Source organism: Rhinopithecus bieti, unplaced genomic scaffold (assembly GCF_001698545.2).
Source record: "Rhinopithecus bieti isolate Rb0 unplaced genomic scaffold, ASM169854v2 scaffold_31527, whole genome shotgun sequence".
Taxonomy (NCBI): domain Eukaryota; kingdom Metazoa; phylum Chordata; class Mammalia; order Primates; family Cercopithecidae; genus Rhinopithecus; species Rhinopithecus bieti.
This window is the reverse complement of record NW_016813959.1, coordinates 871209-895457: the sequence shown is the minus strand read 5'-3', so window position 1 is coordinate 895457 and position 24249 is coordinate 871209. Positions and strand designations below refer to the sequence as shown.

Here is a 24249-nt window from a genome sequence, read left to right as displayed (position 1 = left end):
AAAAAAAAAAAAAAAAAAAAAAACCATACATTGTTTATTTTCTCCATTTTATAGAACGCCTATGTACTTTTAGGTGTTGGCAGCATAAGGCATAAGTATTACAGTCAGTACAGATTTTCCTGGCATTTGTTGGTTGCCATTCCCACCTGAGAGTATGTTGAGTAGCAGATTTCTCTTTGGTGTCTTCTTTTTTTTTTTTTTTTTTTGTATTTCTCACTCACTGCTTGGGCCTCTCCCCTCAGGTCTACTCTCCAAGCACATCTTGCCTTTGTGCCGCTCATTGGCTGCATAATCACCTTCTTCCCAACCACTGTGGCCCCCCTTGCTTGAGTCTAAGGTCTCCGCAGTGTGCCCCATTGTTCAAAACCACACTTCCTTCTGTATCTCTAATTCCCAAACTGAACCGCCATTTCCTGCAAAAGTCTAATCCCAGGTAAGGGCTGGAGATTTCCTGCCTGTTTAAGCTAGGCCGTGTGTGTGTGTGTGTGTGTGTGTGTGTATGTGTGTGTGTGTGTATAGGTGAGTCAGTGCAGTCAGGCAGTGGAGTCAGGGCTGGGCAGCCTCCAGCCCCCTCAAAAGATGTGTGTGATGGTCTCAAGACTGGGTGGTCACAAGCAAGGGGGATAAAGACTCGCATGCAGATTAAGGCTTACAAGTCACCAGTTCAGCCTAGATGTAAACGATATTTACAGCTGCAACCAGCAGACAGAGGCTTGGGCAGAGGGATGCAGATCTGTATCTGTGAATGTCCTAAAGAAACAGAGGTCCTTATAATAGAAGCAAAAGTGGGACTGCAATTTGAGTTAACATCGGGTCTGGGGGTAGTCAATGTCACTTCCTTTTCCACTGATGATATATTTTGTTAAGGAAAGATTGAAGGGTACGGTGGATAAGAAGAGCAATGGTGGCTGGGTGTGGTGGCTCATGCCTGTAATCCCAGCACTCTGGGAGGCTGAGACGGGAGCATCACTTGAGCACAGGCATTCAAGGCTAGCCTAGATAATATAGCAAGCCCCCATCACTACAAATGTAAAAAGAAAGCCCAGCATGGTGATGCAAACTTGTAGTCCCACCTACCCAGGAGGCTGAGGCAGGAGCATTGCTTGAGCCCAGGAATTTGAGGCTGCCATGAGCCATGATTGTGCCACTGCACTTCAACCTGGGCAACAGAGCAAGATCCTGCTTCTAAAAATAATAAATAAATAGACAAAAGAAGAACAATATTATTACTTATCCTAAAAAATCATAGTTAACAAGCCCCAGTAATGATTATTCTATGCACATCATCAAGTAGAATGTATTCCTAAACTCAGTTATCTAACAAAAGTATCAATACAATTCATCCTATAAAATAGAAATGTAAAAACTTTTATTTATATATAGATGCTAAAGGAAGTATTTGGTTTTAAAAGCAAATTTTCTCTTCATCTGTGTATCTTTTGGTCTATTTGGAAAATGTAATTGCCAGGCATGGTGGCTCATGCCTTTAATTCTAGCACTTTGGGAGGCTGAGACAGGAGTATTGGTTGAGCCCAGAAGTTCAAGACCAGCCTGTAGAACATAGTGAAACCCCATCTCTACAAAAGAATTTTAAAAAGTTGCTAGGCATAGAGGCACATGCCTGTGATCCCAGCTACTTGGGAGGCTGAGGTGGGAGGATCACTTGAGCCCAGGAGGTTGAGGCTGCAGTGAGCCAAGTATGACCCTCTCTCAATGAAAAAAAAGAAGATGTCGGCCAGGCACGGTGGCTCCCACCTGTAATCCCAGCACTTTGGGAGGCGGAGGCGGGTGGATCACAAGGTCAGGAGATCGAGACCATCCTGGCTAACACGTTGAAACCCCGTCTCTACTAAAAAAAAATACAAAAACCTAGATGGGTATAACTATTTCTAAAGTAATTTCTCCTCACGTGGAAAACAGCTCATCAATAATAAACCATCATACCTGCTCCCCTAGGCCTGGGGATCAATGTTGGAAAATACTATGATAATTTGAAATCATGCTTGTTTCATTTACTTCTTTTCTCTTCTACAACTTGCAGGGCTCAATATTACTACAGCTGTGGAAGAGAGTCTGTAATTTGGGAGATCACTCCTCCTGCGTTGTTTAGACAACCCTCCAAAAGGATCCAGAGGCTGTCACAGCCCAGTGGATTCAAAAGACAGTGTCTACTAAATAGGTAGAGTATCTTGAGAATCTCTGTAAATCCTAATCTAATTTGGCCAGATGTCTCAGTATTTTTTTTCTAGTTTTAGTGTGTGCAATTTCATGAGCTAAAAGTCCACTTGTGTTCCAAAGCATCAGGTAAAAAGAATCAAATATTTGCAGCAATTGTAGGTAATGAGAAGATCATCTTCAGTAATTACATTTGGCTCAAATTGTGGTGAAACTAAAATTTATACTCAACCTTACCATTGTTAGCCAGTTGAAAGGAAATATGCAACTAAAACACCACAGGTTTTTGCAGTTTGTGGAATTTGTTCTCCTATATCTCTCTGACTTTGAGGATAATTTTTCTTCCTTTTGCTTTGAAGGCTGAATTTCTTCTAGTCTTAAAAGACCACTAGGTGGTACATTTTCCATGGGAGCTAAGATTGTGATATGGTTGTTGGAAAAGCTAATTCAATGTTAGATTGCATTAGTGGAAGATATACAGTGCACAGTTATGGAGAGCTGATAGTGCTACTGTGTGCTACTTTAGTCAGAACACACTGGGCATGTATGTGCAGTTGTGGATGTTATACCTTAAGTAATGATAATAAACTTGAGACTGTTCAGAAGGTGGGAAATGAGATATTGGGCTTCTGGAAACTATGTTGTGTGAAAAATAGTTAAGAGAAATGACATGTTTAGTTTAAAAAAGAGAATAAGAAAGTGGCGACAGCTGTGTTAAAATATTTAAAGGGTTGGCAACTGGAAGAGGAAGAAGAGGTGAATGTGAAATTACTTTATGTTAATCCTAGAACTAGAAGTAGAACTTTGACAGGGCAGCAGACGTCAGCTTAGTATAGGAAAATCTTTCTGACTAGCTATGAGGTAATGGAAACTGTCCAGTAACGGAAGGTGAACAGGCATTCCACCCTAATCCCTGAAAGTTTTCAAGCCACACTGGAATTGTGACTTTACATGGATTTTAGAAAAGGTTCCTGCATTCAGAGAAAGGTTGAACTAGACAGCTTGAGTCTTTTCCATCATAGAATACTGTTAAAGAAGGCCCAATTCTTCCCACAAAGTTTCCTCAATTACTTATTTATCAATTCGTTCAATAAAATCTGCTGTATACCAAATACATAAAATTTGGTAGTTATGTATACACATACATTTGGTAATGTGTCTATTGTTATAAACAAAGGAATACTTTATTGCCACTTCTTGAGAGACCTCAGTTTGATGTTACATGTAAATAAAATGCCCTTTAGTGTTAAAACATTTTGTATTTTTTTAAGTTTATATTTCCCTGCTTTTCTAAGTAGACTTTTCTGCTGCTTGAACATACATGTAACCGTTGTTCATTGGCTTAAGCTCTTTATTATGAACATCAACTATTTTATAATACTTTAATATAGAAAACATCTCAGGAGCTGTTTAAGTATAAAGCCAAGATTTTCCTTAGGCTAAATGGTCTGACTTCCGTGCTTTCAAATTATGAGATGTTTGCTTCTCATAGTTATTGCTGTCATTTCTCTTTTTGTCAAGGGAATAGTCTCTAACCAACCACTTTTTAAATCTTCTGTGAATTGGAAACAGATCACCAAGCTTGTTATAATTATGTGAAGGAAAAAAACAAGTGCTTAGTGAAGACACACAGGGCTGTCCAATAGATGACAGTTATGAGCCTGGGCTTTGTGACATATCTTTTAGTTGATTAACTAAAGGAGCTCAACTGCATATTTGAGCAAGTAGAAGAAATAATCAGCAAACTTGAACACAGGTCAATTGAGATTATCAAGTCTGAGAAACAGAAAATAAAAAGAACGTAGTAAAATGAACGCATCTTCCGAGACTGTGTGACACTTTGAAGAGTATCAACGTAGCCGTAATGGAAATCCCATAGCAGAGGAGAGAGATCAAGGGGTGGGAGAAATATTTGAAGAAATAATGGCCCAAAATCTCCTAAATTTGATGAAAAATATTACACATCCATGAAACTCAACACACTCCAAATAGGATAAACTCAAAGAGATTCAGAACTTGACACATCGTGATCAAACTGTTGATAGCCAAAGACAAAATCTTGAAAGCAGCAAGAGAAAAACAACTCATTGTATACAAATGATTTGCAATAAAGTTAAAAAGTGATTTCTTATCAGAAACCATGAAGGCCAGAAGGCAGTGGTATGCCATATTTAAAGCACTGAAGGATTGACCAGGTGTGGTGGCTCACACCTGTAATCCCAGTACTTTGGGAGGCCAAGGTGGGTGGATCATCTGAAGTCAGGAGTTTGTGACCAGCCTGGCCAACATGGTAAAACCTCATCTCTACAAAAAATACAAAAATTAGCCAGAAGTGGTAGCTCATGCCTGTAATCCCAGCTACTCAGGAGGCTGAGTCACAAGAATAGACTGAAAGTAAAAAAAATAGACACAAATAGACTGAAAGTGAAAAAATGGAAAAAGATATACCATGCACACCAACCAAAAAAGACCTGGATTGGCCAAACTGATATCAGACAATATAGACTTTATGACAAACATTGTTACTAGAGACAGAGAAAGGTCATTTTATATCATAAAAGAGTTAGTCCATGAAAAAGGGAGGTGGAGGTTGCAGTGAACAGAGATTGCGCCACTACACTCCAGCCTGAGCTAGAGAGTGAGACTCTGTCTCAAAATAAATACATAAATAAAATAAAGCACTGAAGGAAAAAGACTGTAAGCTAATAAAAGAATTTTTTAGCAAAATTATCCTTCATAACTGAAGGGGAAATTACAACATTCCCAGATAAGCAAATATTGAGAGAATTCATTGCCGGCAGACCTGCTTTATGAGAAATAATAAAGAAAGTCCTTCAGGCTAAAGTGAAAGGACAATTAGCCTAGGCAGTATAGTGAGATCTCATCTCTACTAAAAATAAAAAATTTAGTGGGGTGTAGAGGTGAATGCCTGTGGTCCCAGCTCCTCAGGAGGCTGAGGCAGGAGAAATTGCTTGAGCCTGGGAGGTTGAAGCTGCATTGACTGTGTTACTGCATTCCTGCCTGGGTGACAGAGTGAGACCATGTCTCAAAAAAAACAAAAAAAGACATTTGACAGTAACTCAGATCCAAATAAAGGGCACAAAAAGAGTTAACTACATAGGTAAATATAGAATGTAGCACATTTTATATAGTACATTATAATTACATTAAAATGAAAATATGTATATATTTTGTTTGTACCTCTTTTCTTCAACCTGACATAAAAGACACACCGCCTAAAGCAGTAACTTTTTTTTTTTTTTTTTTTTTTTTTTTGAGACAGAGTCTTGCTCTGTCACCCAGGCTGGAGTGCAGTGGCGCGATCTTGGCTCACTGCAAGCTCCCCTCCCAGGTTCACACCATTCTTTTGCCTCAGCCTCCCAAGTAGCTGGGACTACAGGTGGCCTGCCACCACACGCCTGGCTAATTTTTTTTTTTTTTTTTTTTTTTGCATTTTCAGTAGAGACGGGGTTTCACCATGTTAGCCAGAATGGTCTTGATCTCCTGACCTTGTGATTTGCCCACCTCGGCCTCCCAAAATGTCGGGCTTACAGGCGTGAGCCATGGCGCCCAGCCAAAAGTAACTTTTATGCATTAAAGGACACTACCAAGAGAGTGAAAAGACAACCCACAAAATAGGAGAAAATTTTTGAAAACGATATATCTGATCAGGGACTAATATTCAAAATATATAAAAATAATCCTGAAAACTGTACGATAAAAGACAACCCAATTTTTTAAATGGGCAAAGGATTTAAATAGACATTTACCCAAAAAAGATATACAAATAGACAAGAAGCATATGAAAAGATGCTGAGCATCATTTGCCTTCCTGGAAATGCAAATTAAAATCACAATGAGATACCACTTCACACTTACAAGAATGTCAAGGATGGTGATAAGAAATAATAAATCAACAAAACAATAACATATCGTTGAGGATGTGGAAAAATTGAAACCCTTATACATTTCTGGTGGGAATGTAGAATACTGCAACTGATAAAGAAAACAGTTTTTCAGTGCCTCAAAATGTTAAATATGGAGTTACTATATGAGCCAGCAATTAGACTCCTAGACATGTACTCAAGATAATTAAAAACATACGTTCACACAAAACTGGTACACAAATATTCCTAGCAGCATTATTCATAATAGCCAAAAACTGGCAGCAATTCAAATGTTCATCAATGGATGATGAATAGATAAACAAAATGTGGCAATCATAAAATGGAATATTATTCAGCCATAAAAAAGAAAGTATTGATATATGAATCTTCTAAACATGCTAAGTGAAGGAAGGCAGACACAAAAGGCTACATATTTGTATGAGTCTATTTATTTGAAATTCCTGGCCTGGTGCAGTGGCTCACACCTGTAATCCCAGCACTTTGGGAGGCTGAGGTGGGCAGATCACTTGAGGTCAGAAGTTCGAGAACAGCCTGGCCAACATGGTGAAACCCCATCTCTACTAAAAAATACAAAAATTAGCCAGGCATGGTGGTGTGTGCCTGTAATCCGAGCTACTTGGGAGGCTGAGGCAGAAGAATCGCTTGAACCCAGGAGGCGGAGGTTGCAGTGAGCCCAGATAGTGCTACTGCACTCCAGCCTGGGTGACAGAACAAGACTCCATCTGAAAAAAAAAAAAAGAAATTCCAGAATAGGCCAATCCATAGATCCAAATCCATAGAGACTGAAAGTAGATTATTGGTTCCCAGGATTCTGAAATTAGATAGTGGTGATGGTTGCATATCTTTGTGAATATTTTAGAAACCACTGAATTGTATACTTTAAAAGGGTAAATTTTATGGTATGTTGATTGTATCTCATCAAAAAACAAAACCCAAACTAATAGCCTACCCCTGGAGAGTAATCATGTTTTTATTTGAGAAAAAACATTTTCCATATTAGGCTTGTAAGTTTGTCATTTAATTGGTAGGTTTTTGATTAGGGAAAGAAATATGTGGGGAACAGCCTATGAAAATTGGCCAAGTGGCTGGCAATTATGACCAGCACTATCTCAAATCATACTGCAGAGGAGACTGACCATTGCAGAGGGTGACTGGAATTTTTATTTCAGAGATTTAAGAGGAGGAATTGGTATAAAATGAAGTGTTTTTCATAATGCAGGTCACAACTCATTCATAACAGATCATAAAATCAGTTCCAGTTTTTTTCATAATGAAATTAAAATTTTAAAATTGGAATGCATTGTATAGGGTATTATTTCATAATAATTTTCGTTTCAGATACACAAACACACATTTGCATGTACTGTATCACAATATAAAATATACTTTTTTTTTTTTTGAGACTGGGGTCTCTCTTTGTCACCCAGGCTGGAGTGCAGCAGTGCAATCTTGGCTCACTGTAGCCTTGACCTCTTGGGCTCAAGTGATCCTCCCGCCTCAGCCTTGCAAGTAGCTGGGACTACAGGTACATGCCACCACACCTGGCTAATTTTTTAATTTTTGTAGAGACAGGATCTCACCATGTTTGCCTGACTGGTCTCAAACTCTAGGCCTCAAACAATCCTCCCACCTCCACCTCTCAAGGCAGAGGGATTACAAACATGTTGGGATGTCTGTTGGGATTACAGACATGAGCCACTGTGCTGGCAAAAATGTACTTCTTACCGTGGATCAGAGTAAAAAAATTTTAAGAAACACTAATCTGATAGAAAGAGCATGACTGTGGGATAGATGTTGCTAAGATAGAAGCAGTGTATATAATTGATTAGAAGTTGATCGTAGCAATGGAAAATCCAACTGTTGTTTCTCCATCCAATAGCTGTGATATTTCATGTTTCCATTTGCATATAGACCCTTCAGTGATAACTCAGCAAGAGATTCTCTTCGAATCTCTGATCCTTCTCCCCGGATATTACAACTCTCAGTAGCCAAAGGCACAGACCCAAACTATCATCCTTCAAAAAAAGTAAGTGTGCCCATGTGGAAGAAACAGCTTCTGATTGACTTGTAACATGCTACCTACCCTCTTTTTCTAGATACGTTTTCCTTTCTTCCTGCTTATTTTTCCCTCTTATCAAATGAACTTTTCTGACTCTTTCCTCCATGCCTAAGGTATCAGTCAGGATTGGATCAGAGAAGCAGAACCACTATGGGTGATGTAGAATACAGGATTTATTATAGGAATTAGCCCTTCAGCAATTGTGGGAACTGGTGGAGAAGCCTGTGGAAGCCTGTTATGGCAGCTGGGACTTGAGTCTGGTTATACATCTAGAAGCAATGAGATATAATAGGGGCAAGTCAGCAGTTCCCTGGAATATGTCTATGATAGGGGAAGCCTCTATGGGTTCTTTAGGCAAGGAGGGTCTAACCTCTTCAGATGGAGGAAAGATTGATTCTAATAGCAAGGGAGGCTCAGCAGTATTTTGGTGTTTAAAGTCCCCAGCTTCATTGGAATCTGCCCATATATCCCCATTCCAATGTTCAAGGCCCCACTCTTTTCCAATCATTGCCCTTAACTTTAACATAAAAGACCGTTCAAATTTGGAAATTCAATTTTCACTGTAATTCACCCACTCACAAAATTAGATTCTGGGTCTGGTTTTCAGAATGTTCAGCCCTATGCAGTTAGAAGACAAGGCTTTCAACATTTTAGGGAAGTCATAGAAGCTTTCTGATTCTGTATGTGGACATTACCGTGGAATTTTATTTTTTAATTTTTTTAAGACAAGGTCCCACTCTGTCACCCAGGCTGGAATGCAGTCATGTGATCACAGCTCACTGCAGCTTTGACCTTCCAGGCTCAAGTGATCCTCCTACCCTGGCCTGAATAGTTGGGACCACAGATGCATGCCACCACAATCAGCTGATTTTTACATTTTTTATAGAGACAAAGTTTCCTTATGTTGTTCAGGCTGGTCTTGCACTCCTAGGTTCAAGTGATTCTCCCACCTTGACCTCCCAAAATGCTGGGATTACAGGTGTGAGCCACTGTGCCTGTCCTACAGTTGTATTTTAAAGGCCTGAGATTACCATTTTCTTTTCTCAGTTTCTTCAGTTCACTTAGAAGCAACCAAGCAATCCTACTGTACTTATTTATTTCACTAAAATGTTTGCTTGCAGCAGCTGCTTCATCACCCAAAGCCTTTCTTTCTGTTTTGCCACTGCATGCCATGGACTACGGTGTATTTTTTTTCACCACTAGCAATAGGATCATTAATGCCTTTAAATCTAATCAGTTTGGAAAACAAACTCCAGATAATCTAAAACCAATACAGAGAACCCAGCCTTAAAGTTCTCATCTAGGTGTCTGTTGCTTTATGCCAAACCATCCCCAAACTTAGTGGCATAAAACAACAATGATTTTATTATGCTCAAGGATTTTATGACTGAGAAATTCTGACTGGGCAAGCAGGTATGGCTCTTCTCTGCTCCATGATGTCTAGGGCCTCAGCTGGGAAATCTGTAATGCCTTGGGTGTCTGAAATGGTGGGGGACTGGAATCATCTGGAGGCTCCTTTACACTTGTCTTAGTCAGCTTGGGCTGCGGTAACCTAAAACCATCGTCTAAGTAAATTAAACAAAAGACATTTATTACTCACAGTTCTGGAGCCTGGGAAGTCCAAGATTAAGATACTGGCATATTCTCTTCTTGGTGAGGGCCCACTCCTTGACCTGCAGACAACCACGATTTTGCTGTATACTCACATGACCTCTTCTTTGTAGGTTCTCAGAAAGAAAGAGAGAAAGATCTCTGGTCTCTCTTCCTTTTCTTATAATGACACTAATCCTATTATGGGGGCTCCAGTCTCATGACTTCATCCAAATCTAATTACTACCCAAAGCACCCCACCTCCTAATTCAATCACTGGGGATTTGGGCTTCAACATGTGAATTTCGGAGGGACACAAACAGTCAGTCCACAATAATACCTGTGTGTGGTGCCCAGGCTGGGATAACCTAAAAGCTAGATAGACTCAGTTGAGAATATCTATAGGAGTTCCTTCATATGGTCTCTCCATGTGGCTTAGACCTTGTCATGAGAGCTGTTCTGAGAAGGAATATACTAATATGGAGTATCTCGAGGGTGAATATTTCAAGAGAACAAGTGGAAGCTGCATGGTTTTTATGGCTTGACCTTAGAAGTCACATAACGTTATAGTAGACATGCTCTGTTTATTGATGTAGTTACAAGTCTGGCCAGATTCAAGGGGTCAGGAACACAAACCCCACCTCTCAATTGAGAGAAGTGTCAAAGAATTTATAGGCACTTAAAAAAAACTGCCACACCCAATGATGTAAGCTTTTTAGGTATCCTTGAGCATGGATTTTATATGCAGAAAAGACTGTTTAGAGGTATGCTATAAATAATCAATAGTCTTATTTTAAATTTTCAAATTTAAAAGTTGATTTTCTTAGGCTTGGCTTGCAAGTTTTATTATTTTATTTATAATTCCAGCAGTTTGTAACAATTAATTTTAAGAGCCCTAAATATTCTTTTTTACATAGCTGCCCCTAAAATGTTTATTTTATAAATTTACCTTTTACACTTTATTTTCATTCAACTTACTCATTTTACAGTGCATAAAACAATTGTACTTTATCCATTCTTCCTTGGTCCATTGATTGACTGATTGATTGATTGATTTCTTCATTCAACATTTTTCTTTTTTTGTGATTTTTCCATAAGTTATTGAGGTACAGGTGGTATTTGGTTACATGAGTAAGTTCTTTAGTGGTGATTTGTGAGATTTTGGTGCACCCATCACCCGAGCAGTATACACTGCACCATATTTGTAGTCTTTTATCCATCACCCCCCTCCCACTCTTCCCCCCAAGTCCCCAAAGTCCATTGTATCATTCCTATGCCTTTGTGTCCTCATAGCTTAGCTCCTACGTATCAGTGAGAACATACAATGTTTGGTTTTTCATTCTTAAGTTACTTTACTTAGAATAATAGTCTCCAGTTTCATCCAGGTCACTGCAAATGCTGTCAATTCATTTCTTTTTATGGCTGAGTAGTATTCCATCCTATACATATACCACAGTTTCTTCATCCACTCATTGATTGATGGGCATTTGGGTTGGTTCCATGATTTTTCAATTCTGAGTTGTGCTGCTGAAAACGTGCATGTGCAAGTATCTTTTTCAAATAAGGACTTCTTTTCCTCTGGGTAAATACCCAGCAGTGGGATTGCTGGATCAAATGGTAGTTCTACTTTTAGTTCTTTAAGGAATGTCCACACTGTTTTCCACAGTGGCTGTACTGGTTTACATTGTAGTAAACCAGTAGTTTACTACATGTGTAGTAGTAAACCTACATGTGTAGGAGTGTTCCCTGATCACCGCATCCACACCAACATCTGCTGTTTTTTGATTTTTTGATTATGGCCATTTTTTCAGGAGTAAGCTGGTATCGCATTGTAGTTTTGATTTGCATTTCCTTGGTCATTAGCAATGTTGAGCATTTTTTCATATGTTTGTTGGTCATTTGTATATCTTCTTTTGAGAATTATCTGTTCATGTCCTTAACCCACCTTTTAATGGGATTGTTTGTTTAATTCTTACTGATTTGAGTTCGTTGTAGATTCTGGATATTAGTCCTTTGTCAGATGTATAGATTGTGAAGATTTTCTCCCACTCTGTGGGTTGTCTCTTTACTCTGCTGACTGCTCTTTTGCTGTGCAAAAGCTCTTTAGTTTAATTAAGTCCCAGCTATTTATCTTTGTTTTTATTGCAGTTGCTTTTTAGTTCTTGGTCATGAAATCCCCGCCTAAGCCAATGTCTAGAAGGGTTTTCCAGTGTCATCTTCTAGAATTTTCTTTTTTTTTGAGACAGAGTTTCGCTCTTGTTGCCCAGACTGGAGTGCAATGGTGCAATCTTGGCTCACTGCAACCTCTGCCTTCCAGGTTCAAGCGATTCTCCTTCCTCAGCCTCCCAAGTAACTGGGATTATAGGCATGCTCCACCACACCAGGCTAATTTTGTATTTTTAGTAGAGATGGGGTTTCTCCATATGGGTTAGGCTGGTCTCAAACTCCCAACCTCAGGTGATCCTCCCACGTCAGCATCCCAAAGTGCTAGGATTACAGGGGTGAGCCACCGTGTCTGGCCATCTTCTAGAAATTTTATAGTTTCAGGTCTTAGGTTTAAGTCCTTAATCCATCTTGAGTTGATTTTTGTACAAGGTGAGAGATGAGGACCCAGTTTCATTCTCCTACTTTTGGCTAGCCAATTATCCCAGTACCATTTGTTGAATAGGGTGTCCTTTCCCCACTTTATGCTTTTGTTTGCTTTGTCAAAGATCAGTTGGCTGCAAGTATTTGGGCTTATTTCTGGGTTCTCTACTCTTTTCCATTGGTCTATGTGCCTATTTTTTTTTTTCTTGTTTTCTTTTTTTGAAACGGAGTCTTGCTCTGTTGCCCAGGCTGGAGTGCAGTGGCACAATCTCAGCTCACTACAATCTCTGCCTCCCAGGTTCAAGTGATTCTCCTGCTTCAGCCTCCCGAGTAGTTGGGATTACAGGCACCCACCACCACACCTGGCTAATTTTGTATTTTAGTTGAGACAGAGTTTCACCATGTTGGCCAGGCTGATCTCGAACTCCTGACCTCAAGTGATCCGACCACCTCGGCCTTCCAAAGTGCTGGGATTACAGGTGTGAGCCACTGTGCCCGGCCTGTGTGCCTATTTTATACTAGCACTGTACTGTTTTGGTGACTATGGCCTTATAGTATAGTTTGAAATCAGGTAGTNCAAAGATCAGTTGGCTGCAAGTATTTGGGCTTATTTCTGGGTTCTCTACTCTTTTCCATTGGTCTATGTGCCTATTTTTTTTTTTTCTTGTTTTTCTTTTTTTGAAACGGAGTCTTGCTCTGTTGCCCAGGCTGGAGTGCAGTGGCACAATCTCAGCTCACTACAATCTCTGCCTCCCAGGTTCAAGTGATTCTCCTGCTTCAGCCTCCCGAGTAGTTGGGATTACAGGCACCCACCACCACACCTGGCTAATTTTTGTATTTTTAGTTGAGACAGAGTTTCACCATGTTGGCCAGGCTGATCTCGAACTCCTGACCTCAAGTGATCCGACCACCTCGGCCTTCCAAAGTGCTGGGATTACAGGTGTGAGCCACTGTGCCCGGCCTGTGTGCCTATTTTTATACTAGCACTGTACTGTTTTGGTGACTATGGCCTTATAGTATAGTTTGAAATCAGGTAGTGTGAGGCCTCCAGATTTGTTCTTTTTGCTTAGTCTTGCTTTGGCTATTCAGGCTCTTTTTGGTTCCATATGAATTTTAGAATTGTTTTTTCTAATTTTGTGAAGAATGCTGGTGGTATTTTGATGGGGATTGCATTGAATTTGTGGATTGCTTTTGGTGGTATGGTCGTTTTCACAATATTGATTCTACCCATCCATGAGCATGGGATGTGTTTCCATTTGTTTGTATCATTTATGATTTCTTTCAGTAGTGTTTTGTAGTTTTTTTTGTAGAGGTCTTTTGACTCCTTGGTTAAGTATATTTCTAAGCGTTTGTTGTTGTTGTTGTTTGGGTTTTTTTGTTGTTTTTGTTTGTGTGTGTGTGTTTTTATTTTTTATTTTATTTACTTTTGTTTTTTTCAGCCATTGTAAAAGTGGTGGAGTTCGTGATTTGTTTCTCTGCTTGGTCACTGTTGGTGCATAGAAGAGCTACTACTGATCGGTATACATTAATCTTATATCTGGAAACTTTGCCAAATTCTTTTAGTAGTTCTAGGAGCTTTCTGGAGGAGTCTTTAGGGTTTTCAAGGTAAATGATCATGTCGTGCAAACAGTAACAGTTTGACTTCCTCTTTACTGATTTGGATACTCTTTATTTCTTTCTCCTGCCTGATTGCTTTGGCTAGGACTTCCAGTACTATGTTGAAGAGGAGTGGTGAGAGTGGGCCTCCTTGTCTTGTTTCAGTTCTCAGAGAGCTTTCAACTTTTCCCCATTCAGTATTATGTTGGCTGTGGGTTTGTCATAGAGGGCTCTTATTACATTAAGTTATGTCCCTTGTTTGCCGATGTTGCTGAGAGTTTGCTGGATTGTGGAGAGTTTGTCAAATGCTTTTTCTGCATCTATTGAGATGATCATGTGATTTTTGTTTTTAATTCTCATTGTGTGATGTATCACATTTATTGACTTGTGTGTGTTAAACCATTCTTGCATCCCTGGTGTGAAAACTAGATATTAAGTGCAAAATTATGCATGGCTAAAAGGTTCATTCAATGTGCAAGATAAGCAAATAGATTGTAAGGTAATGGAGTATAAAAAGTTCATTCACATAATTTCAAGTGGTACTTTTTGCAGCTACCATTTAAGAAACTAGCATTTTTCAAGTCGTAGTATCAAGGAAGAATATCCACAGTTATTTGAAAAGACTCTTGGGCTCAATCCATCCTCCTTGCCTCAGCCTCCCAAACTGCTGATGTCATAGACATGATCCACCACACCCAGTCTTATGGTTCTTTCTAAGTTGAAAATTACATTAAGGAAAGGAACTGTATCTTATTATTCCTTGTTGTGTCTTATATACTATAATTGACTAAGAAATGTTTGTTTAATGAATTGAATAAGTAAATGATTAAGTCTTTTTAGATCGTAAGCTTTAATTGAAAGCAATGGTTGCCATATATTTCTTTCATTTTCCCAGAGCCTGAGAGGAGAGAAAGCTTTATTCATGCTTAAAAATGCTTAAAATGCTTAATTAGTACTTTGTTGTGTTGTACAAAGAGGTAGGCTCTTCAGTTTGAATGTTCTCTACCTCTTACTATGTAAACTTAAATAAATTAATGAATCTCATAATACCTTGGTTTCTGTCTTAGAGAATTAGAAATAAAAATGATGCCCGAGATGAGGAATAAATGATTCATTTTGATTTGTGTCCCCACCCAAATCTCATGTAGAATTATAATCCCCAGTATTGGAGGAGGGGCCTAGTGGGAGGTAATTGGATCATGAGGGTGGATTTCCCCCTTGCTGTTCTTGTGATAGTGAGTGAGTTCTCAGGAGACTTGGTTGTTAAAAGTGTGTTGCACCTTCCCCTTTGCTCTCTCCTGTTCCCACCATGTAAGATGTGTTTCCCCTTTGCCCTTCCACCATGATTGTAAATTTCCTGAGGCCTCGCCAGCCATGCTACCTGTACATCCTGCAGAACCATGAGCCAACAAGCCCTCTTTTCTTTACAAATTACCCCATCTCAGGTAGGTCTTTATAGCAATACAAGGATAGACTAATACACAAAACATGTGTATTATCATCATCATAATCTTCATCATCAATTAATAGCACAAGAAGGAATTTGACTAATACACAAAACATGTAAAATTTGACTAATACACAAGACTAATACACGAAACATGTGAAACACCATCACTGTTAGTATCACCATAATCATCATCATCATCATCATCAATTAAACAGCACAGGAAGGAATTTTAACCTGCAGTTAAAGCCCCATTTTATTTCCAGTTATTAATTATATTTTCCTTCAAAGTTTTATGGTAAGCTTTGATTTTGAATACAAGTAATTTAAATAGAAGACCATGTAATTTGGACAAATTTCCACAATTCAGATAGTGAAGAATAACTTGGGAGTCTAGTGGAGAGATGTGTGGTTCTGCTTTTCTTCTTATTAGCTTTGGCTTCTTTTTCTTATCTAGTCCAATTAGAAGGGAGACACTTAAATTCACTTTAAGCATGGTGATTTGTGATAATATAAGCCCCAATTCCCAAAGGGCAAAAATAATTAAGAACAAAGCTAAGTCACCCTTTATAGCAGGGATCCCCAATCCCCAGGCTGTGGACCAATACCAGTCCATGGCCTGTTAGGAATCAGGCAGCACAGCAGGAGGTGAGCAGGAGGGTTTACTCATTACTACCTGAGTTCCACCTCCTGTCAGATCAGCAGTGGCATTAGATTCTCATAGGAGCATGAACCCTATTGTTAACTGTGCATGCAAAGGGTCTAGGTTGTGCTCTCCTTATGATAATGTAATGGCTGATTATCCAAGTTGGAACAGTTTCATCCCCAAACCATCCTTTTTCCAACACTGTCCATGGAAAAATTGTCTTCCATGAAACTGGTCCCTGGTGTCCAAAAGGTTGGGGACCACTGCTTTATAGTATTCTCATTTGGTGGGGCTGGGCCTGGCCTCCTGACTGAGTTTATCAGTCCACAAATCAGCATTACCATTTATCTCTTAATCAGTATGTAACATTATTTGCTATTGCCTCAATGTCTTTAGTTTAACAGTTAAGTTCTTGAAAAGCCACGTTGGAATCCATGCAACCTAGTTTGAGAAAGATAGAAATTGATCCTTTCAACTGTGATTATAGGTTACTGCAAGATTCTCACCCTTTCTACTGGAGTGTTGAGAAGTCTGGCCCAGAGGTCAAATCATACTTCGTAATCTTGAACTAGCTAGTGTTTAGTATTTGATGCTTACAAGTACTGTTTTATTTTTTCCTCTAGATGCAAACCAATATTTCACTTTCTACCCTGAGTGCGATTGCAACTCCAAGAATTGTAGACCTCGCCCACCCAAGGATCAAGTTAGAGGGTCTGTGCTATGAAAGACAAAGAAGTGAACTGCCCATCCGTCCTGTAAGCCATCACTACCTTGGTGTCCTTCAGCTCACTTTCTGGCTGCTCCTAGGGTGCTATTTTGCCTCTACAGGGCATAGCCCAAAGTCACTGGAAAAGAGAATCTGGGAAGAGTGGTCTGTGGTGGGAAGAGAGACCTAGCTACATGATAGGGAGAAGGGGAAAAGAGTAGAGCACCAAGAGCATGGGCTTTGGAGTTCAGTTTTGGAGCTGGGTTCAAATCGCAGCCTCGTCACTCCAAGCTCTATGATGTTGGGACAACCTTCCTGAGCCTTATTCATTCAACAAATATTTGGATGCGTACTGTGAGCAAGGCAGTGATCCCAGTGAATAACTTGGAGCTCTATGCTAATCAGGGGAGACAAACAATAAATTAGTCAATAGATAATGTCAGATCATGCTAAATGCTATGAAGAAAATGACATAGAAAATGAATGACTATGGGGTGGGTGGTAAGATACTTTGCCTGTGGTAGTCAGTGAAGGTCTCTCTAAGGAAGGAACATTTGAGCTGAAACCTGACTGATAAGGAGTTAACCAAGTGAAGATCTAGAAGAATATTCCAGTAAAGGGAAGATTACATGCCAAAGTACTAAACTTGGGATGCACTTGAAGTTGGGTAGAACAAGGTGAGCTAGGGAATTCTGGAGATAGCCATCCTCACTGATACGTCTGCTGTGTTGAGCAGTAACAGGTAAGTCATGGCACTCAGCACAGAGCCTGGAACCTTCGATGGCTTCCCTCCTTCTTCATCCTTGACATTCCCCACCGTCAATTGCAGTGCCAACTTGGTGCCCTATTCCAGTTGGGGTTTCAAAAAATATCTAATGATCCTGTTGCCAAAAGAGGTGGGACCAGTTTCACCCTGTTTCAAGGAAACTGAGGATTTGATATGGAATTCTATTAGGAAAGAAAACCATTCTGGGAATCAGAAACCCTTGGAAGAGTGTCTTAAGTTTACTGAAGTGACTTGTGACTGTCAGGCAAATGACTTTATTCTCAGTTTTTTGGTATGTAAAAATGGAAGTAAGGCAGATCTTTCTGTAATTGCTAGGATTGCTTGGGTTTGTTTTGTTTTTTAAGGTCTTCAGAAAAAAGGAACACCACTGCAGAAAATCATAGTCTTAGAACCTGAAACAAATCTGCACCAGTGCAATGCAGAACACTTCCAAGACTACTGAGGGTGATGTTAGCTGTCCACCCTAATTATTTTGTTGTGTGTGTGTGTGTGTGTGTGTGTGTGTGTCTGTGTGTGTGTGTGTGTCTGTGTGTTTAGACAATGTTTTGCTCTGTCATCCAGGCTGAAGTGCAGCGGCATGATCATAGCTCACTGCAGCTTCAACGTGCTGGCCTTAAGTGATCCTCCCACCTCAGCCACCTGAGCAGCTGTGACTACAGGCATGTGCCACCACACGCAAGTTTTTAAAATTTTTTGTAGAGACAGGGGTCTCACTATGTTGCCCAGGCCGGTCTGGAACCCCTGAGCTCAAGTGATCCTTGTGCCTCAACCTCCCAAAGTGCTAGGATTATAGGTGTGAGCCATCATGCCTAGCCACACTCTAATTCTTTTGAGTGAGCATTTAAAAGAGAATAGTAGATGTCATCCTAGATATTTTACCAATAAAGCAACATAACAGAAAGACAATCTGGTAGATGTGGTTTTCAAAGTAAGACCAAAAGGAGTCAGTCAATATATGTTTATTCAGCACCAACTATGTGCCAGAGCCAATTTTAGCTTTCAGCAAACAAGTAATTCCCCTTGAGCAGCTTATATTCTAATGGGGAGAAATACAGACAAAGTGAAATAACAAAGTGATAAATGAGCTGACGTGGGTGTTGACATGTGCTGTGAAGAAGATTAAGTAAGTCCTGCAGAAGAGGGTAATTAGGCTGACTTGTCTTGGCTGGTCAGGGAAGACTTCCTTGAAAAATGTGATGTATGAGTCTAGAGACTTGAGAGAGGGAGAGGCAGCCAAGCTAAGGCTGAGGGAAGTTTTTTTTAAGGAGAACTAGCAAGTGCAAAGGTCCGGAGAGGGAAGGAGCTGGTCCAGGGGGCTGTGTGGCTGGAATCACAGGGATAAAGGGGAGGAGGGGAGGAAGATGAGGTCAGAGGGCAGATCATGTAGGGCCTTGTAGGTCACAGAAGGAGCCTAAGTGATATGGTCTGGCTCTGTGTTCCCACTCAAACCTCACCTTGAATTGTAATAATCCCACATGTCAAGGGAAGGACCAGGTGGAGATAATTGAATCATGGGGTTGGTTTCCCCCATGCTGTTTTCCTGATAGAGAGTGAGTTCTCATGAGATCTGATGGTTTTATAAGGGACTTCCCCCTTCACTGGGCTCTCATGCTCTCTTGCCCGCCACCATATAAGATGCGCCTTTGCTCTTCCTTTGCCTTCCGCCATGATGGTGAGGCCTCCTCCCAGCCACTCCCCATTAAACCTCTTTTTCTTAAGAAATTACCCCATTTCAGATATTTCTTCATAGCCGTATGAAAATAGAATACACTAAGTGGGTATATGTATGTATGTGTATATATATACACGTGTGTGTGTGTGTGTGTATATACACACACACACACACATATATATATATATATTTTTTTTTTTTTGAGACCGGATCTGACTCTCACCCAGGCTGGAGAGCAGTGGTGCTATCACAGCTTATTGTAGCCTCAACCTCGCTGGGCTCAAGTGATCTCCCACCTCAGCCTCCTGAGTAGCTGTGACCACAGACATGCACCACCATGCCCAGCTAATTTTTTTTGCTCACAATTATTATTTTTTCTTATTTTTAAATTTTTTTCACTTTAAGTGCCGGGATACATGTGCGGAATGTGCAGATTTGTTACATAGGTATACATGTGCCATGGTGGTTCGCTGCACCTATCAACCTGTCACCTAGGTTTTAAGCCCCACATGCATTAGCTATTTGTCCTAATGCTCTCCCTCCCCTTACACACCCCCTGCCCCTGACAGGCCCTGGTTTATGTTGTTCCCCTCTCTGTGTCCATGTGTTCTCACTGTTCAACTCCTACTTATGAGTGAGAACATGCAGTGTTTGGTTTTCTGTTCCTGTGTTAGTTTGCTGAGGATGATGGCTTCTAGCTCCATCCATATCCTTGCAAAAGATATGATGTCATTCTTTTTTATGGCTTCATAGTATTCCATAGTGTGTATGTACCACATTTTCTTTAGCCAGTCTATCATTGATGAGCATTTGGATTGGTTCCAGGTATTTGCTATTGTGAATAGTGCTGCAGACACTTCTCAAAAGAAGACATTTATGTGGCCAACAAACATATGAAAAAAAACTCAACATCACTGATCATTAGAGAGATGCAAATCAAAACTGCAGTCTCACACCAGTCAGAATGGTGATTATTAAAAAGTCAAGAAACAACAGATGCTGGCAAGGCTGTGGAGAAATAGGAATGCTTTTACACTGTTGGTGGGAATGTAAACCAGCTAATTTTTGTTTTTTTCTTTTTCTTTTATTTTTTTTTTAGAGATGGGGTTTTGCCATTTTGCCCAGGCTAGTCTTGAACTCCTGGGCTCAAATGATCTGCTCACCTCAGTCTCCCAAAGTTCTGGGATTGATTATAGGCACAAGTCATTGTGCTTGGCTGAGCCTAAGTATTATTTTTAGCAAAATGGGAAACAATAGGATGGGTTTATTTATTTATTTATTTATTTATTTATTTATTTACTTACTTGAGACAGAGTCTCACTCTGTTGCCAGGCTGGAGTGCAGTGGTGCGATCTTGGCTCACTGCAACCTCCGACTCTCTGGTTCAAGCGATTCTCCTGCCTCAGCCTCCTGAGTAGCTGGGATTACAGACACATGCTACCATGCCCAGCTAATTTTTGAATTTTTAGTACAGACGGGGTTTCACCATGTTGGTCAGGCTGGTCTCGGACTCCTGACCTCATGATCCAGCAGCCCTGGCCTCCCAAAGTGCTAGGATTACAGGCATCAGCCAACGCACCCGGCCCAGGGTGGGTTTAAAGCCTGGTAGTGACATGATCTGATTTGGGCTTTAGAAAGTACTTAGCTCATGAAGTTGTTGTGATGATTAAGTGGGAATGATTTAGGTAAAGCTTACAACACTGTCTGGCTCACAGAACACACTCATTACATGTTCATTCTCTCCCTTAGTAACTGTCATGCAAGGCCCCATTGTATAGGAGCAAGGATGGAAGCAGAGAGACCAGTTAGGAGTCTGTTGCAGTAATCTAGAAGAGAAATGGTTGTGACTTAAGTAGGGATACAGCTGTAGACATAGAGAAATGTAAAATTTGGGATATATTTTTGTGTCTCTTTGTTTCCACTGTAGGTAACTCCTGCTGCCATGCTAGCTAAACCTAGCCCCCGAACAATAGCTCTAGCGAAGTCCAAGTCTGTTCATCAAGATTACCTACCTGACCGCGATGCCCACTGGCCAGTATCTTACGCTGCTACTCATTCCAAAGCATCGCCCAGGATTCAGGAGCTAGCTAATCCAAATAAGAGGTATGTCAATTTCAGGCTAAAGTGGGACAGGAAAGGCTGGGGTTCTGGTGAGAGGGAGAAAGTTGACCTAATAAGGCAAATGGAAAGAGTTGTAGAAATACAAAAAAAATTTCAAAAACATCTTACTTAACAAATTACATTTATTATTGACACATCTATGGTCTTCTTACCCTAAACATAGGCTACAGTTAAAAGATTAGTGGACTAGGTCTTGCAACTTAGATCTAGGATGGGGCAGGTGGATCACACCTGTAATCCCTGGGGAACATAGTGAGACCCCCATCTCTACAAAAAAATTCTTTAAAAAATTGTCCAGGCATAGTGGCTCATACCTGTAATCCCAACACTTTGGGAGGCAGAGGTGGGAAGATCGCTTGAGCCCAGGAGTTTGACACCAGCCTAGGCAACAAAGTGAGACCCCATCTCTTCAAAAAATACAAAAAATTAGCCAGGTGTGGTGGCATGTGCCTGTAGTTCTAGCAACTTGGGAGGCTGAGGCAGGAAGTCATTGCTTGAACCCAGGAGTTTGAAGTTACAGTGAGCTATGATCTATAACACTGCACTCCAGCCCAGGCAACAGAGTAAGACCCTGGCTCTAAGAAAGAGAAAGGAAAAAAGAAAAAGAAATTTAAGATCTAGGAGACAGTCTGATAAGTATGTGTATGGAATTATTTATCTAACATATATTATTAAGTGAAACAAGTTCTAGAGCACAGCATGTAATATGTTGCAATTTGTGTAAGAAAAAAAGACACGGGCCATATATTTGTTTGCATATGCCTATAGTATCTCAGAGGGTATACAAGAAGCTAGTAACAATGGTTGCCTTTGGGGTCCTAGGGAACTGGGATAGGAGGAAGACTTATTTTTCAGTAAATAGGCTTTTGTATTTTTCCAGTGTTTTGCATCATGTACTTGTATGGCCTAATTCAAATAGATAAGAATATATAGTTAACAAAGAAAAACATTGCCTCTCATTTCTGTTTATTTTTTGGAGGACCTCTTAACTTGCCTGAGCCTCAATTAATTTTGTTACCTTGACGGATAACATCTGATCCCTCTTTTAAAGCATCATTAGCAAAACCCAGGAGAGGCAGAAAAAGTTGTGGAAGTCTTGAGCTCAGAGAAAAGGAAATACGCTAGTCATATATAATGACATTTTTAAAATGCTATAATGTGTTTATCCTTTAAAAAAATAAATTTGCCATCAGATGAAATGAAGCTCATTCTCTGTTCATTGAAGAGGCTGGGTGCATTGGCTCACACCTGTAATCCCAGCACTTTGGGAGGCCAAAGCAGGCAGATCACTTGAGTACAGGAGTTTGAGACCAGACTGGGCAACATGGTGAAACCCCGTCTCTACTAAAAATACAAAAAAATTAGCTGGGAGTGGTGGTGCACGTCTGTAGTCCCAGCTACTCGGGAGGCCGAGGTAGGAAAATCACTTGAGCCCGAGAGGAGGAGGTTGCAGTGAGCAGAGATCGCACCACTGCACTCTAGCCTGGGTGACAGAGTGAGACCCTGTCTCAAAAAAATAATACAATACAAAAAAATAAAAAATAAAGAAAAGAGAAGAATATGATCAAGTGCATTATCAAAGTTTTATCCTGGTGACAAAATTATTATTTTGTGGTAAGGTGCTGAGAGGGCCAACTTCAAAAATTTTATTTTCTTAAGTCTACCAGAGAACGATCTGGCTTGTTTTAACATTACCAAATTATGTTATGGTAAATGATATATAGGGGATACAAACTCAGGCTTGTTTGATTCCAAAACTCAAGTTTAAGACTGAGCAACTTCCTGAATTTACTTTCTGGGGAAAGAGAAAAGGTTTTGGAATCTGAGAAACATGCAAATCTGGAGTTGTCCATAGATCGTTCATTTAACTTCTCTGAGTCTTGATTTCCTCATCTGTGTAGTGGAGGTCATGAAAATAAAATGGGATAATATCATAGTACATAACATACAGTGGATGCTTGAGAAACATTAGTTGCCTTCTCTGTTCTTCTTATTTCAGGTTGATTTCTTTTTCCCCTATTTCAGGGCTCCTGTGCATATTGTGTATTATGATCCAGATGTCTTTAAAACCAAGCCAGCTGCTTTGAAAGCACGGTGTTCTCAAAGGATCCGGGAGTTGTCACAACCTATTACACGTTAAATACAGAAAGCCACAACAGTCAGACCCTGGTTATGTATCTAGAACACGTATTAGATGACTTAGTTACCTGCTGTGGTACCGTCAGTTTACATTCACCCCTTGCTTCCCCTCCCACAAAATGAGACCTTTAGGGAAAACCACCATGATCATTAAATAGCAATTGTTGCTGTTACCTGTCACTGAATCTTTAGCAGATTTGAGGACTCCAGCATGCAATAAATGAGAAAATGAGAGACTGCCTTATTATCCTTACTGTTGCCTCACAAGCATCTTGGCTGCCTCATTGCTGTAGCTGACCTGAAGAAATACTCTTCCTTATATTTGTGGGTTTTGCTTTTCCTTTCCCAGTGAGTTCCATGTTCCCCAGTAGCTGATCCTGCCGCAATCCCTTCTCCAGTAAGTCCTGAGAAATGAAATCATTCTTTGTGTCATTTCAGCATCCCCTTATTACTCAGAAAAAACACTGAAAAGTGAAGCTCTTTTGGAAAATTGAAATACTTTTATAATCTATAAATACAATTTATAATTGAAATTTAGGGAACAGGTTACCTTAAATGATGATGTCACCAATCTCTGTTCCTTTATTCATGCCAGAGTCACGTACCATAAATGAGAGAAAAAGCAAGATGTTTGGTAAGCATTAAAATTCTCTGTAAAATTGCACCTGCCCAGAGTTTTATTCTCTCCATAGATCAGTATTTTACAAATTAAACTAACTTTTATGGGGCATATCTAAATTTGCATGAAAATGAACTTACTTGAAAGCCAATTTTACAGATGAATGAGCTCTACCTTTAAGGTCTTTGTGTTACAGAG

The 24249-nt window shown here is 40.0% G+C and overlaps 1 protein-coding gene across 2 annotated transcripts in view; it reads left to right on the top strand.

Annotated features, from left to right (window-relative positions):
- SPMAP2L (sperm microtubule associated protein 2 like) overlaps positions 1-24033 on the top strand; it is an 82745-nt gene extending 58712 nt beyond the window's left edge. For both annotated transcript variants that reach the window (XM_017849247.1, XM_017849246.1), the window contains exons 5-9: positions 2042-2179; positions 7995-8109; positions 16631-16762; positions 21100-21275; positions 23319-24033. In XM_017849247.1, coding sequence (XP_017704736.1) covers positions 2042-2179; positions 7995-8109; positions 16631-16762; positions 21100-21275; positions 23319-23433 — 676 coding nt within the window. In that variant the 3' untranslated portion in view covers positions 23434-24033. The remainder of the gene's footprint in view (positions 1-2041; positions 2180-7994; positions 8110-16630; positions 16763-21099; positions 21276-23318) is intronic.
- The last annotated feature ends 216 nt before the right edge of the window (positions 24034-24249 follow it).